Here is a 15,391-nt window from a genome sequence, read left to right as displayed (position 1 = left end):
CGGGGTGAGCGATCGTTGTGATAGCAAAAGACAGCCCGTGTCGTCTGTGTGTCGTGGCCAGCACTTTCCCACGGCAAGAGTCGGACCCCCCACACCGGGCAACATCAGATCGGCCGAGTTCGTGATCGGCTTCTGCTTGTGCTGCACGATCCCACCTGACACCACACTCTCACTAAGGTGAGATGGTCCGCGTCAAAACTTAACTGGCGTTACCTGGACAACAGTTGACTTTGGTTAAGATGGGACTGTGCGCCAGGTGGGGAAGGCTTGTAGGGCGAAGGGCGAGGGGCACCTTTGCAGGCAAGACGGCATCGTGACAGCTCTCCTCCATGGATTAGTGACACTGCCATTGCTGACCACAATCAATCCATATCATACTGACACATCTATGTAAGAAGCTAAGTTGCCCAATGCTTACCAGCTAGCTTTTCCCTTACCTCCCTCTCTGCCTACTGCTGAGCATCAATCCCTCCGCTCAACACAGCTCTGCGCTGCTACGCTCCCCCTCTTCATAACAACATAGACACCTCACTACAGCCTGCCCAGCATGGGTGACGCCGGCTCTCCCCCTCGCGGCATCCGCATCGCAATCGACCGCGGCGGCACTTTCACAGACTGCGTCGGCAACCCGGGCACAGGCAAGATGGAAGACGATGTCTTGATCAAGCTCCTCTCCGTCGACCCGCAGAACTACGAAGATGCACCACTAGAAGGAATTCGTCGGCTTCTGGAGAAGTTCTCAGGCAAAGAGATCCCTCGTGGTCAGCCTTTAGACACCAGCAAGATCGAGGGTATACGGATGGGAACCACTGTCGCCACGAATGCGTTACTCGAACGAAAGGGCGAGGATATTGCCATGGTCGTGACGAAAGGCTTCAAGGACTGTCTAGAGATCGGGAACCAGAGTCGGCCGAATATCTTTGATTTGGGTATCCGGAAGCCAGAGGTTTTGTATAAGAAGGTGGTTGAGATCGATGAGCGAGTGACGTTGGAGGACTATGCTGAGGATCCGGAGAGGCATAGTACGGAGGCAAAAGCACTAGAAGAGGCGGGCAAGGACGCTGAGTTGGTGAAGGGGTTGAGTGGAGAAGCTGTGAGGATCTTGCAACGGCCACGAGAAGAGCAGATAAGAAAGCAACTACAAGAGGTGTACGATTCTGGATTGAGGAGTATCGCAGTGTGTTTGATGCACGGGTATACATATCCGTACCATGAGGCGGTGGTGGGCAAGGTCGCGAGGGACATTGGCTTTGAGCACGTGTCTCTATCGCATGAACTTATGCCTATGATCAAGCTCGTACCGAGAGCAACGTCTGCGTGTGCTGATGCATATCTCACGCCTGCAATACGGAAGTACATTGATGGGTTCCAGAAGGGCTTCGAGGGTGGCCTGGGCACGGAGAGAGTGAAGCAAGAGCAAGGGTCGAAGGGTGCAAGATGCGAGTTCATGCAATCGGATGGCGGTCTTGTAGACGTGGACATCTTTTCAGGTCTGCGTGCTATCCTTTCTGGTCCTGCTGGCGGTGTGGTTGGCTACGCACTAACGAGCTACGACCCTGAGACGCGAACACCAGTCATTGGCTTCGACATGGGCGGCACGTCGACAGACGTAAGCAGATACGGCGAGGGACGATACGACCACGTTTTCGAGACAACCACGGCCGGCGTCACAATACAAAGTCCACAACTAGATATCAACACAGTCGCTGCTGGCGGTGGCTCAAGACTTTTCTTCCGGAACGGCCTATTTGTGGTTGGACCAGAGAGTGCAGGTGCTCATCCAGGCCCGGCATGTTATCGCAAAGGTGGTCCCTTGGCCATAACAGACGCAAACTTGTTCTTAGGACGACTACTTCCTGACTTCTTCCCCAAGATTTTCGGCAAGAACGAAGACGAAGGTCTGGACGAGCAAGCAAGCGAGAAGCTTTTCAAAGAGCTCACTGAACAGATCAACAAAGAGCAAGGCAAGAACATGAGCCCAGACGAGGTAGCGAATGGCTTCATCAAAATTGCGAACGAGACAATGACGAGGCCTATTCGCTCCCTCACCGAAGCGAGAGGCCATGACACAAGCAAGCATCGTCTTGCGACTTTTGGTGGTGCGGGCGGTCAACATGCTGTAGCCATCGCAGAGGCGCTTGGCATTGGTCAGATTCTCGTCCACCGCTACTCTTCAGTGCTCAGCGCGTACGGCATGGCTCTAGCGGATGTCGTCGATGAAAGGCAGGAGCCTGAATCCAAGGTATGGTCGGATAAGGACCAGGACGTCAAGCAATATCTGCAGGACAAGATGGAAGAGCTGAAGAAGAAGTCCGCGGCGACGTTACGCGATCAAGGGTTCGACGGATCCAACATCCATTTTGAAGAGTATCTGAACATGCGGTACCGAGGCACAGAGTCTGCGTTGATGATAATCAAGCCAACAGGCGAAGAGGCTGATGGCGATGAGTGGGCGTTCGGCAAAGCGTTTGTGAAGCAGCACGAGCAAGAGTTCGGCTTCACTCTACCTGATCGAGACATCATAATCGACGATGTCCGAGCGAGAGGCATTGGCAAAACGTTCGAAGGTCTGGAAAAGACCGTCGATCAACAACTAAAAGAGATCACGCCCAAAGACCTGGGCAAGGATGCCAAAGTCTACGGTCAACGGAAGGTGTATTTCGAAGGCGGTCGTCAAGACACTGCCGTCTACAAGCTTGGAGAGCTGGCTGTTGGTGATCGGATTCGAGGTCCTGCAATCATCGCGGATGGTACACAAACGATTGTCGTTACACCAGAGGCAACCGCTTTGATCATCAACACGCACGTTGTGATCAACATTGGTGAACCCGACCACCAGAACAAGAAGGTGACCACGAAAGAGGTCGACCCTATCATGCTAAGTATCTTCGCCCACCGCTTCATGGCCATTGCTGAGCAGATGGGTCGCGCTCTGCAGAAGACGAGCGTCAGCACGAACGTCAAGGAGCGCCTAGATTATTCATGCGCACTATTCGATGCCGATGGTGGTCTTGTCGCCAATGCACCACATCTGCCAGTCCACCTAGGCAGCATGTCGACTTGCGTACGGAAGCAAGCTGAGATCTGGCGTGGGAAGCTGAAAAAGGGCGACGTGTTGGTATCAAACCATCCAATGTTCGGTGGAACACATTTGCCAGACATCACTGTCATCACACCTGCATTCAGTGGTGACAACATCGTGTTCTACGTCGCATCGCGAGCACATCATGCAGATATTGGTGGTATTCTACCTGGCTCTATGCCACCTCACTCTCGAGAGCTCATCCAGGAAGGAGCGAGGATCAAGAGTGAGAAGCTTGTGTCAGAAGGCCACTTTGATGAGGAGCGCATAACAGAGCTATTGCTCCACGAGCCAGCACAACATCCTGGTTGTAGCGGCACGCGATGCCTTCCCGACAATCTCAATGATCTGAAGGCACAGATCGCGGCTAATCAGAAGGGCATCAACTTGATCTTAACGCTTATCGAAGACTACGGCGAAGACGTCGTTCAGTTCTACATGCACAACATCCAGGACAATGCCGAGCTCAGCGTCCGCAACCTCCTGAAGGATGTATCGAAACGCTTCGAAGGCCAAGATCTGTCTGCAATAGACTACATGGACGATGGCAGCCCGATCCAGCTCAAGATCACGATCAACGCAGAAAAGGGCGAGGCAGTCTTTGACTTCACTGGAACAGGACCCGAAGTCTATGGCAACACCAACGCCCCGGAAGCCGTCACCTACTCCGCCATTATCTACTGTCTACGCTGCCTGATCAGCGAGGACATCCCGCTGAACCAAGGCTGCCTTAAACCAGTTGAAGTCATCATACCGCCCAAGTCCTTCCTCTCTCCATCCGGGACTGCCGCCGTTGTGGGTGGAAACGTCCTCACCTCTCAGCGTGTTACGGATGTTGTCTTGAAGGCCTTCCAAGCCTGCGCCGCAAGTCAAGGCGATACCAACAACCTCACCTTCGGCTTTGGCGGCAATGTCGCAGGGCAGGACGCAGAGAAGGGATTCGGGTACTACGAGACTATTGCCGGTGGCAGTGGTGCAGGGCCAACTTGGGATGGAACGAATGGTGTGCATACGCATATGACGAATACGAGGATCACTGACGCGGAAGTCTTCGAAAGAAGGTACCCAGTGATTTTGAGAGAATTCAGTCTACGGCCTGGAAGTCACGGCAAGGGGCAGCACAAAGGTGGAGATGGAGTCGTGCGCGACATTGAGTTCCGCATACCCGTGCAGGTCAGCATTCTCTCAGAGCGACGAGTCTATCATCCATACGGCTTAGCCGGAGGAGAGGACGCCTCTTGTGGTCACAATACTTGGGTACGAAAGGTGCCGAAGGTCAAGGGCTCAGATGCCGAGACGAAGCCGCAGACGAATAGTGACGTGAATGGTGGTGAACAGCAAGACTACGAGGAGTTGCACGTATCGCTCGGCGCGAAGAATACTGCATCGATGCAGCCTGGCGAGAGGATTATTGTGAAAACTCCGGGTGGTGGTGGGTGGGGACCTGTTGGGAAGGGCTCTGAGCACAGGCAGAGTGAGGATCCAAAGAAAGCGTGGAAGGGAGGCAGTGTTGCGAGTAGACAGGCGGAGGGCGAGGCTAGCGCATAGAAGATTGAGCCAGTGAATTGGCGAGGCGGAGTGAAGTGAGACGTCGGCACATGACTCACACCAAATTTTTGGCGTTCTTCGCCTTAACTTTTTCTCAACTCACCACATAACTGCTTTGCACCCAGCGACCGACAATTGATCCCCCACAACCATCAACTTCAACCATCAACTTCCAACAACCCACAACTCGCGATGGAAGATCTCCCGACAGCTTTCCAGCGCTTGAGACTCGAGGCGACTACGAAGAAGTTCCCCTTCCTGAAGTTGCCGGCCGAGCTTCGTTACAACATCTACGACGAAGCACTGGTCCACGATCGAGCCCCAGGTCGTACGGTCAACCTCGCTCTCCTTCAAGTCTCGAAGCAGGTCAACAATGAGGCCAAGGGCATCTTCCAGAGCCATAGCGCACTACGTCTCACCTATCACGCGGATTACAAGCCCAAGCAGATGGAGAAATGTCTCCAGCATCCTATCATCGAGACGATCGACGACGAAATTACATGCCGCGAGCTCCAAAAAGTTGCGGTCCTGCAGATCAATGTCGGCCTGCAGTCAAAAGGCCCCTGGCCCTCGGAACACCTCCCAAGCATTACGGCTACGCTCTTAGACGCGTTCAGGGAGGGAGACGAGACTGAGAAGAGACATGTTCAGATCAACGCCTTCGACGCTGAGGAGCACAGTGACGAAGGATTAGAAGAACTGCTGTTGTCGGAGTGCCGTCTCCGGTGGGAAGAGGATAAGGAGTTTGGCGATGTCGAGGAACATGAATTCATCCTTGACACTGTTCCACATCAGCTACCACCGGCTTGGACTGTTAATGTAAGACGTATGCCGATTGTGAAGTCGTGGATGGAGCTTAGCAAGGAGGGACGGTGTGAGAAGATGCTACTTTATGAGGACCACGACCAGGAAGTGGAGGTAGAGGCAGAGGGTACCGGCGATCAGAGCATCCGTACGGTATGAGCGCTCAAGATCAACCACAAAGCGTGGAGGCGGTGCTTGGGGCTGTGCACACAAAGGAAAACTCGCGGCAAAGTATGTTGTGGGAGCAGTGACATGGTCAGAGACGTCAGACAGATGTCGCGGGTCTTCACGCGACTACGAAATATTCGCCAAGGTACTTCAGTTTTCGTGCCATCCTATCCCAATAAGTGGATGACCAATGGCCTCGTCAAGACCTCTTTCTCACAACGCCATGATGTCTAACTCCCACCCGGATTTGTCGTACCATTTCCAGTACACTGGAACCCTATGGGCTCATCCACATTACTACACAAATACCTGTACGCATTCGGAAACGTAGCATTCGCAGAACTTCCAATATTTTGGACCACCACATCCTCGATCTGGATGTCATCGCAGCCACCGGCAGCTTCACTGCATTGCATGATAGCGACGGTGTTGGCATTGACAGAGCCTTTGATGTTCGTCAAGGAGATGTCAGAGATTTTGAACGTGCTTGTATCACAATCGCCAGGTGTAACGCCGCCAAAGGCTGTGCACTGCGTGATCGTGAAGGGCGAGGCTCTGCCACGGTCAAGGGTGATGTCTGTGATCGTAATGTTACGGATCCCTGCACATAAGTCAGTTCATTGCTCCGCTCACCTCTTGGAGAAAGACACTACTCACGCCCATTGCCACCGCCACCCCCATTTGGTGGATAGCCACTCCTTTCCCCCGTCCAAGTCTTCACATAGGCCGCATACTTCGTCTCAATATTCGTCACGTTCCTAACCACGACATTCTCAATCACTTCAACCCGATCTTCATACTGTCCAATACTACCCAAAGCAAAGCCCTGGCCTGTACGGAAAACACAGTCTTCAATGAGCACATTCGTCGAGTTCCCTTTAAGCGCAATGGCATCGTCGCCATTATCGACGCTCCAGCGCCGCATCGTGATGTTGTTCGAGTAAAGCGTATCCGCACCATCGGTGTTGCGGGCGGGACTGTTGTTCTCAGAGGTACTGTTGACTGAGATGTCTTGCATCAGGAGATTGTTTGAGTGGATGATTGCCATCGTCCACATTTGGCTCTGACGGAAGTTTAGACCTTCGAATGTTGAATCGTTTGCACCCCAAATTGTGAGGCCCATGGGTCTGTTGGGATAATTTGATTCGCCCTGGACGAAGTCATACCAGGCTTGGCCGTTGCCGTCGAGGGTCCCGATGCCATGGCCGTTGACGTGGATGTTGGAGCCGCCGAGGAACCAGGCGGAGGATTGGTTCTGGTAGCCTACGGAGAGGGAGTTGCTGAGCCAGTAGTCTAGGTCGGTAGACCAGAGGAGTGTGCCGTGGATGTCGATCGTGACATCTGATAGGGCGGTCGTGTTCATTACTGTGGCAATATGGTAGGTCGTGTTCGGGGTGAAAATGATGTGGCCGCCATCACCACATTCTTTGGAGGCTGTTAAGATGGCTGGGGTGTCGTCTGTGCCATTGCCATGAGCTGGGATGGTACAGGTCGTGCGGCGGGTGAGAGTTGGTGTTGCTACAGTTAGTGACAAGAACCAGCAAAGGATCGTCGACAGAGCGAAAGTGAGTTTTGCCATCATTGATTTAGACTGACGATTGTCCGAATACGATGGTGTTCCATCTGAGTTGCTTTGCTTCTTCTATACAGCTAGTACGAACGCAAGTCTCGTCCTTCGGTACAATGTCCACCGAGCTCAGTGTCGTTCCTCCAACGGATGCAGGTACACAGCATCAGGTACTGTCTCTAACAAGTATGATCGCCATCAATCTAGTGCAGCAAAGCACAGCTCCCCCCTCCCCCCTCATGCGTACGTCAATCAAGACTGTGCCTGTCCTGAATCGTGATGCCGAGCTCGTCCATAGTGCTCCTCCACTTCAGGTGGTCACAATGCGCGACAAAGTGTCGGGAAGGTGAGTGTGTCTTCCCGTGCGACTCCTCGAATACGGGCGTTCCGAGTAGAGTCTAAACGTCTTTCGTAGTGCCTTGACTCGGTGATGTGGCCTACGAGACGTCTCTCGAACCGACGGAACGGATTGAGCGGCTGACGATCGTGGGCATCACCTCCTGGTCGATCAGCATCTGTACGTGCTGAGTTACCCGCTTCCAAGCGGCAATGTAAACAATACTCCTCGGCGCCCATCTCCATGACGCCGTTGTTGGCCATGCGAATGCGCGCGCTTCCACAGTGATCTCCGTGGTAGTAGGTAGGCTGTAAAGCGGCTCGAACATGAGCTGAAGGCCCAGTCGCTCAGGAGCCAAGCTTGAACGGCGAGGGTCTGGTCCGCTGCATCTATTTCGTTGTAACCGTCTCTGAAGATCTGCCAGCATTCATGCAAATGCGATTCTCGAAATAGGGCGAGTGTGCGAAGTACAGATGAAGGTTGCGGATCCTCATGGTATCTGCTGGGAGCGGCTTGCACAGCCCGAGGCTATAGCAGAAGGCACTCTGCCAGGAGGTGCCGTAGTAGATGATGTACACCATGCGAACGACAATCTTCCTGTCCTTGAGGAAGGAACTGTACCAGTGGTCGATCTTGATGGAGAGCATACTCTGTGCATGCAGAACCTGGATCGCCTCGGCATAGATCTGCTTGCACGTACGCAGTAGCGCCGGCGTTGCCTTGCTGCCAGTTTGCCGATCATGCTTGAGTGTCAGGAAGTAGATCTCGTTCCTCATCTCGGCGGGTAGGTCGAAGAACCGGCAAGTCTGGCTCGGGATGGAGCTGTTGTTGCCCATACTGAGCTAATCGGAACGTCCTCGAAGTTCTTCGTGCTGGTGTCCAAGTGTGTCGGAGTCCTCAGCGAGTCGGGATGCGATATGTGTGTCGCAAGCTTTTGGTACCAGGCAAGTGGTGCAACGCGATGTGGTAGTCTGTGAAAGGAATCCGGGACTCTAGTGAAAGCAGAATGAGATTGTGAAGTTCCCTTTTTGATGTCTCTAGCGTCTGAGCACGGACATCAACAAAGTGAATCAGATGCCATTGGAGCATACAGCTTCGATCGATTCCAGATCGAGGATCTGCACCTGGTGAATGGCCTACTCGGTTCCGTGAACATAGCCCGCGAAGCGTTGCTGAAGTCATGATATCGCCATCGGCCTTTGATGCGAGTACTGAGGCTTCGTGGTGTTCAATTGTGTGCGGGTGATCGGACTGGTGAGTCGAGTCAGCATATGGAGTGTGGTTCGTTCACCCACTCATGCCCAGGCCGATACACCAGAAAGGCGATCGCTCGCTGCTGTGGCCACACTGTAGTAGGCCTGCCTGCAAAAGGTGTTGACATTCAGCTCTTGCCATCAATTATCATATACATTCTCTCCATCAAGCCTTGAACCGCCCTTCAAAGCCCGGTCTACCTTTCTTCTTACCACCACCACCACCACCACCTTTCCCGCTTGACGGCTTCTTCTTGTTGCCCTTACTGCCTTTGTCATCCCTCCTCTTCGCCAGGTTGGCTTCCCGCTTCTTCTGCTTCATCTCCTTGCCCTTCACCACGTTGTCTTGGCGCTCCCTCCACTCCTCAGCTGACTTGCCCTTCTGCTTCTCCTTGCGCTTCAACGCCTTCTTCAGCAAACTGGTGTCGTCTCTTACCCGTTCTCCATGCGCGTGCTTCTTCGCGTTGAGCCACATGTCCTTCTCTGCAATGTCCTTCCTCTTCTCCTCATCGAAGCTGTTGATCCGTGCCTGCTTCTTCTCCGCTGCTTGCAGAGCGGTCCTCGGGTCTTGTGGTCCCTTACGCTTCTTCGCATCGCGCACCTTACTCAGCGAAGCATCCGCAGCACTACCATCAGCGAACGCGAGTCTGCTGAAGCTGAAGTTGTTCTCTTGCGGCCGCGGAGACGCACGGCTGAAGATGTCTGTCGACAGTGGGCTGCCAGATCCACGAAGTTGTTCTTCCCGCTTCTGCGCCTCCTCTTCCTTAGCCTTTTGTCGCAACTCTTTCTTGTGCGCCTTCCGTTGTTCCTCCTTCTTCCGCCGTTGCTCGAGAAGTTCTTGTCTGCTCTTGGCCGGCTTGCCTTCACCGCCATCTGCTTTCCGCCGTGCACGAAGCTCGTCTATTCGCTTGCGCAGTCGTTCTTGGAGTTGTGTTTGATCGATGTCTGGTAGTTGAAGTTTTGGTGATGATGTGCCGGAGGGAATGTCGTCAAACTTTGGTAGAGGCTTTTGCATAGGCTTTGACTGTTCGGAGAGGTCGAGCTTCAGTCCTGGTTTGCTGGATGTCGATGTGCTTCGCGCAGCCTTTTTGGGCTCTTCGGACGGCGGCACTATTGATGATGAGGATGATGCTTCAGAGTGGTTTGTGGCAATGTCGAATGCAGGGCTGTCGACCTGCGGACTCGTCGGCGCAGATGAGGCTTCGGCGGCGTCTCCCTGCCCGTCGTCGTTCTCCTCGTCGTCTGAGGCTGCTAGACCGGAGAAGTCGACCTTGCCAAGCTCAGAGGCATCCATCTGCTCCAGTGGTGCATCATCGTCGTCGTCGTCTTCAGATTCCGCGCCAGCAGTTGCTTCATTCTCCAACGCTGCTTCTGCCCGATCCCGATCGTGTTTTGCGGCCTTTTTCGCCTCAGCTTTCTCAGCCTTCTTCAACTTCTTCTCTCTGTGCTTCTCGCGCTTCTCTTTCCGCTTCTCGACATATGCCTTTCGCTTCGCCTCTTCGTCCTCTGCGCTCAGCTCTTTCTTCTGCCTTTTGTTGGTCTTCGTCGTTTCGTCCGCCTCAGCTTGCTCAGCATGCTCCTCGTCGTCCATACGCAGCTCGCGCTTTCGCTTCTTTTCGCGGTCCTTCATGACGTCTAAGGCGGTCTTTTGGTTCGCAGGGTCGAGCTTGGCTTTCTTCGCAGCTTTTTTCTGCTCTTTGGTCTGCTTCTTGCGGTTCCATTGTTCGCTCGGATCCAGGCCGTCGTCTATCTGGCTGCCGTAGTGTTCACGTGCTGGTGTTAATGCGAGTAGCGATTCGAAGGCCTTGGCATGGCTTTGCAGGCGCTCCTGCGAAAGTCGTGTTAGATCGCACCGATTTTACTGGTGTCTGTCCAAGAGCATACCTCGAGACCATCGAGCGGGTCTGTCTCCTTTTCAGCCATGATATCAGGATGTATGAGCGAGGTCAGGCGTAGCGATTGTGATGGTGCGAAATTCAAAATGATGGAATTCGAAACATCTTCGACGTTAGCGCCAAAAGTGGGGTCCCGTCCTGGCACGCGCCTGGTCAAAGCCCAACGCCTCGGACGACGAACGCGATGCACTACGGCGACAATGTTTATGCTGTGCAAGGTGCATGTAAGCCCAATCGACGAGATGATCGTGATGTTCTCCACTATTACTTTGCGTACACATACAACTCGCTGGCGGTGATCAACGCGACAAGGACGCGGTCGCCTTACATGGCCTGATGAACACAGCCACTCGGGTCCTCCTCGCGAATGCGCCTGCCTGGACGCAGGATATACTCGCACCTTGGACTGTTCAAGCAGACTGCACCTGACCGCCACCCAGCAACATCGCGACTCTTTCCTGCACAGCATGACATACGACATGGATACAGCGGTAGAAGCGACCTCGCTATCACAAGTCACAGACATTGCGACAAATCCTCCGGCACATCCGAACGCGCCAACAGATTACCCACGCCTACCGCTTGTGCTGTACATTGCACGAGTGCCTGGAAGCCGGGACGTCTTTTTAACGCCGATAAAGCCGCGGGAGAAAGTTGTCACGGCAGAAGATGTGCAAAGCTCGCTTTACTACGTTCACGTCAGTTGCCAAGAGGACTATGAGGACACCCCAAGACGACCATCGTCCGTCAACACCGAAGCATCGCAGCTACGGCCAGTACCTCATGACAGTATCAGAAGGAAGCCAGCACTACCTGCACGACCACAGGCGCCGTTGACGCCTCCCTACCCAGTAGACGACGACTTCTCGCGCGCCCAACAGCGACCTTCAATGCCGCCGACCACCAAGCAGATTGCAAGGAAGCCCATCGGGTCGAGCAATGATTCTGGTCCACCGGTGCCTCAACATGGTCTTGGTCTACGTCAATCTACTCTTCAGCGCAGGCCGCTCCCGACGCCACCTCCTGAGGAGCATTCTGCGCCACCTTCAACTTTGCATGCCGATAATGTTCGCTTGTTGCGACGAGCTGAGCATAGCGATGATGTGAATCCCTATGAGTGCAGGTACGAGCCGGCCCCAGAAACTGCTGATCCACCTACCCGGCCGGACCCAGGCTCATTGACAGTGATCCGGCGAGATCCCGCATCGAACGAGCAATGGAACGTGGCATCGATACACGATCCACCTGTTCACGAAGTCAGCTCTGATTCACTACGTAATCCGAGTGCAGCTCAGCGGACAAAACGGGGTGGTGCGCCACTATATCTACACCTCTCGAATCCTTCTTACATGCAGTTCAGTAGTCATGAACGAACAGGATCTCGGACGAGTATTGCATCCTCGACCTCGACTGATAGTGATCCTCCACCCGAAGGCATATTTCGCAGACGTTTATACATGCCTGGGTCAAAGTATGGCGAGCACCACTATGGTCACAGCAGATTCGGCTCAACAGGCTCATCTCTAGGCGAAGATTTGCCCATAAGGAGGACAGTGCGCGGTCCGCTTGATATGAGCATCAACAACTCTTCTTCGCCAAGCTACGATCGTCGAAAGGGCTACACCTTCACCAGTCCGTGGGATGGCAGATGCGAGTTCTCTACTGGAGCGACCGGCAAAAGCTTGAAGTGCCGACACGAGCTGCCCATGAATCATGGCGGTAAGATCGCCGAAGTCAGCGAGCTTCGATTCAACTTGCCCACTGCTCAGAGGAATGCGGCGACCGTGCTTTCAGAGAAGCGCTCTTCGTACTTCCACCGACTGCATGGGCGGACACAATCGAGTGAAGACGCGAACGATACCCCTAGCTTCATCATAGGCGATGATGGGAAGCTCGATCTTACCCTGGGGCAGGAAAGGGCAGGAGGTGGATTTGGGGGCAAGCAAGCAAAGCTAGGCAAGTTGATCATCGAGCCCGAGGGGCTGAAGATGCTAGATCTGTTAGTGGCGGCCAACATGGGATTGTGGTGGAGAGCTTATGAGAAGCTATGAAAGATGTGCATAAGTAATGTACAAGTCAATGATGATAGACGAGACGAACACATTTCGTGCGCAGAGCAATGTCAATGTACCCTTCACTAGTCACTGTCCTCCTCAGCATCCTCTCCTTCTGGATCCTCCTCATCCTCTGCATCGGCCTCCGCCGCATCATCGCCCCCCGTATCGTCCACTTCTGCATCAGTCTCCGCTGCACTGTCCTCCACATTATCATCCTCTGTGGCGTCATCCGCCACTTCCTCGTCGTCACTGTCTGCATCATCCCACGACTTCATCTGGGCCAACGCCTGTATAGGTACAATGTGCTTCTCTCTAAATGCCAACAATGATGACACAGCCCGACAGATCTGTACATCTCTTGCTTCATCAAACTCGACTGGAAGTTTGACCAAGTCAAGAGCTTTGTCGCACGCCAGTCTGTAGACATGAAGCATGTTGGACACTTCGTCATCAATGTTGGATTTGGTGCCGTGATTGTAGAGACGGCGAGCCTTGGAGGCGAGGTCGTGGGCCGTGATCGCAGCGTCGCATGGTAGAGCGACGCCCTTGGCTGGCTTCAGATTCGACAAGTCTTGCTTGATTTTTGCATCACTCGCGTGTCCGAGATGTGTAGAGATGGACATGGAGACGTCTTCGGTCAGTCGAGAAAAGCGAGTGATGGGGTAGAGAAGAGTCAGCCAATTGGGCGGTTCATGATGTCCGAATCGTCCTTCTGGTTGTGGACGCTCGATAATCCTGATCTCGACATGCTTGGACTTGGATGGAACGAGAGTGCTCAGGGCATACAGAATATGGTTGGCAAGCACGAAGCGACCTGTTGGGATATCGATATCTGGAGAGCCGGTGTTCGTATCGATCTCAATTTCAATTAGGAGATTCTTCGCATAGCGGAAGGGTGAAGCTGTCTTCACGACTTTCCCATGGCGGTCGTAGGAGTCGTATTGGCGAAGACGGGCGAGCACCGTGAAGAAGTCGATCTCGCCGTCGTCGTCGAGAGGGTCTTCGTTACGTCTATCTTGCATAGTTCGGAGGTTTTGCTGGTGATGGAAGATCTGATGAATGCTAGCGCCAAACATTTCTACGGACGTTCTTATGAGCAGACCACCGTTACTAGCAATGTCAGCAGCAGCTACGACTTTGATGTGGAGTTGATTCAAGTTGTAGAGGATCAGATCTGCCTCGCCATGGATTTCGGGAAGGATGCGGGTGAGAGCAGTCAGATTATCGTGTGCTGATGGAGCGAACACATTGCCATATATCTTGACTCGCAGTCCCTGGTGGAAGACGCAGGAAGGGCGAGGGTTGAACCTCGACGCCTTCAACAACCCGTGGCGTCGGTTGCTTGCGCGGTTCACTCTGTGCCTCTTTAGCGTCGGCAATGCGCTCAAGCCATATCTGGTTGCTTTCATTCAAGGCAGCTGGCGCGGCTTGATTATAACCATGCTGTACATTGTTCGCTCCCGACTGTTGTGGGAGCTGTTGGGCCTGGTGCTGTGTCGACGATGAAGGCTGAGAGGCTCCTCGAGGAGGACCAAGCTGGTTCGATGTCGAGGGTGCTGCTGGTATCGGTGCTGGTGCTGGTGCTATTGCCGGTGCTTGCAGATTCTGGTTCGCTTGGGTGTCCAGCTGCTTGAGCCTACTGATCCAATACTTCACGGTCCTGCCCCGGCCGGGCCTCTCATTCTTGTCACTGCGGCGGCTGTAAGTGATGCGAAGCTGGTTTAATGACAGGTTGGCATAGTTGTTCTGATTGGAAGAAGCCATCGTGGTCTGGAGGTATCGTAGAAAACGCTGAAGTGTCTCATTTTCGTAAGAGGTCTTGTATAGTTCGATGTCTCAGCCTCACAACCGCACAAGGCTACTGCCTACATGTCGCATGCTCTGCCTCTGCAGAGCTGAAGGACTCTCCATTTCTCGCCATTGTCGGCCTGAGACATTGACAAGTAGATACTGGTGTATTCTTGAAGCTAATGACATGCGTCTGTCGCACCTACACAGCCAGAGGCTACCGGGCTCGCGCTCCAGACAAGAGCGTCTGCGAGTTATACAGAAGCTCATTATGTCTTCAATATGTCTTGACCTTCGGCATACCAATACCCAGCACAAACAACGTCCTCACGATCCCCACAAAGCTATTGATGCCAACATTGCTCCACTCCTCAGGCCTCCACTTCCCAGCATCAAGTCTTCCAGTATTGCCCAGCGCTCTCACAAAGCCTCCAACCATTCCAACATCAACCAAAATCGTCGCTGCTTGCACGCACTTCCATACAACCACATCGTTCGGTCTCGCTCGGAGTAATACGGCTTGGAGGAACACAAGACCGGCGAAGAAGCCGGTCAGAGCATCGAGAACGAGGCGCGTCTCGGTCGCTGGTGGGATTGCTGGCGTGAGGGCGTAGTTGGGCAGAATCTTGGCCGATTGGAGGTGCATGATCACGCCGAAGGAGGAGAGGACCGGGTCGATGAAGGTGAAGAAGATGCGGTAGTAGGAGGGGATCGCCGACATGTTGGCTGTTTCGTCTGCTTGGAGTTGTAGGATGAGGTCTTTGGCTTTTCTGAGGAGTCGTTCGTGGACGGCGCGGGCTAGTGGTAAGGCTGATATCTTGCCTGTTGAGGCTTTTCTTGGACGACTGCGATTAGGATCTTTTCGATCAAAGGGACTTACAGCACCGCACCA

The 15,391-nt window shown here is 53.7% G+C and overlaps 8 protein-coding genes across 8 annotated transcripts; 3 read left to right on the top strand and 5 right to left on the bottom strand.

Moving 5' to 3' along the window:
- Positions 1-547: 547 nt before the first annotated feature.
- CLAFUR5_09177 (uncharacterized protein) lies at positions 548-4,630 on the top strand (the record flags this gene model as incomplete). The annotated part of the gene is made up of 1 exon (XM_047908325.1): positions 548-4,630. One exon carries the CDS (start codon positions 548-550, stop codon positions 4,628-4,630), a length of 4,083 nt encoding a protein of 1,360 aa, XP_047766724.1.
- Positions 4,631-4,822: 192 nt separating this feature from the next.
- CLAFUR5_09176 (uncharacterized protein) lies at positions 4,823-5,593 on the top strand (the record flags this gene model as incomplete). The annotated part of the gene is made up of 1 exon (XM_047908324.1): positions 4,823-5,593. One exon carries the CDS (start codon positions 4,823-4,825, stop codon positions 5,591-5,593), a length of 771 nt encoding a protein of 256 aa, XP_047766725.1.
- A 239-nt stretch (positions 5,594-5,832) lies between these two features.
- CLAFUR5_09175 (Alpha-L-rhamnosidase rgxB) lies at positions 5,833-7,184 on the bottom strand (the record flags this gene model as incomplete). The annotated part of the gene is made up of 2 exons (XM_047908323.1): positions 5,833-6,203; positions 6,260-7,184. 2 exons carry the CDS (start codon positions 7,182-7,184, stop codon positions 5,833-5,835), a joined length of 1,296 nt encoding a protein of 431 aa, XP_047766723.1.
- A 711-nt stretch (positions 7,185-7,895) lies between these two features.
- CLAFUR5_09174 (uncharacterized protein) lies at positions 7,896-8,342 on the bottom strand (the record flags this gene model as incomplete). Its single annotated transcript, XM_047908322.1, has 1 exon — positions 7,896-8,342. One exon carries the CDS (start codon positions 8,340-8,342, stop codon positions 7,896-7,898), a length of 447 nt encoding a protein of 148 aa, XP_047766367.1.
- Positions 8,343-8,925: 583 nt separating this feature from the next.
- CLAFUR5_09173 (Ribosomal RNA-processing protein 14) lies at positions 8,926-10,682 on the bottom strand (the record flags this gene model as incomplete). Its single annotated transcript, XM_047908321.1, has 2 exons — positions 8,926-10,587; positions 10,644-10,682. The coding sequence occupies 2 exons, from the start codon at positions 10,680-10,682 to the stop codon at positions 8,926-8,928; spliced, it is 1,701 nt and encodes a 566-aa protein (XP_047766727.1).
- A 439-nt stretch (positions 10,683-11,121) lies between these two features.
- Positions 11,122-12,705, top strand: CLAFUR5_09172 (uncharacterized protein; the record flags this gene model as incomplete). Its single annotated transcript, XM_047908320.1, has 1 exon — positions 11,122-12,705. The coding sequence occupies one exon, from the start codon at positions 11,122-11,124 to the stop codon at positions 12,703-12,705; it is 1,584 nt and encodes a 527-aa protein (XP_047766369.1).
- An 86-nt stretch (positions 12,706-12,791) lies between these two features.
- On the bottom strand, positions 12,792-14,475 carry CLAFUR5_09171 (uncharacterized protein; the record flags this gene model as incomplete). The annotated part of the gene is made up of 2 exons (XM_047908319.1): positions 12,792-13,985; positions 14,020-14,475. The coding sequence occupies 2 exons, from the start codon at positions 14,473-14,475 to the stop codon at positions 12,792-12,794; spliced, it is 1,650 nt and encodes a 549-aa protein (XP_047766726.1).
- Positions 14,476-14,776: 301 nt separating this feature from the next.
- On the bottom strand, positions 14,777-15,220 carry CLAFUR5_09170 (uncharacterized protein; the record flags this gene model as incomplete). The annotated part of the gene is made up of 1 exon (XM_047908318.1): positions 14,777-15,220. The coding sequence occupies one exon, from the start codon at positions 15,218-15,220 to the stop codon at positions 14,777-14,779; it is 444 nt and encodes a 147-aa protein (XP_047766368.1).
- Positions 15,221-15,391: the final 171 nt, after the last annotated feature.

Source organism: Fulvia fulva, chromosome 9 (genome assembly GCF_020509005.1).
Source record: "Fulvia fulva chromosome 9, complete sequence".
NCBI lineage: Eukaryota > Fungi > Ascomycota > Dothideomycetes > Mycosphaerellales > Mycosphaerellaceae > Fulvia > Fulvia fulva.
Note: the sequence above shows the minus strand (reverse complement) of the source record. Positions and strands in the feature narration are given on the sequence as shown.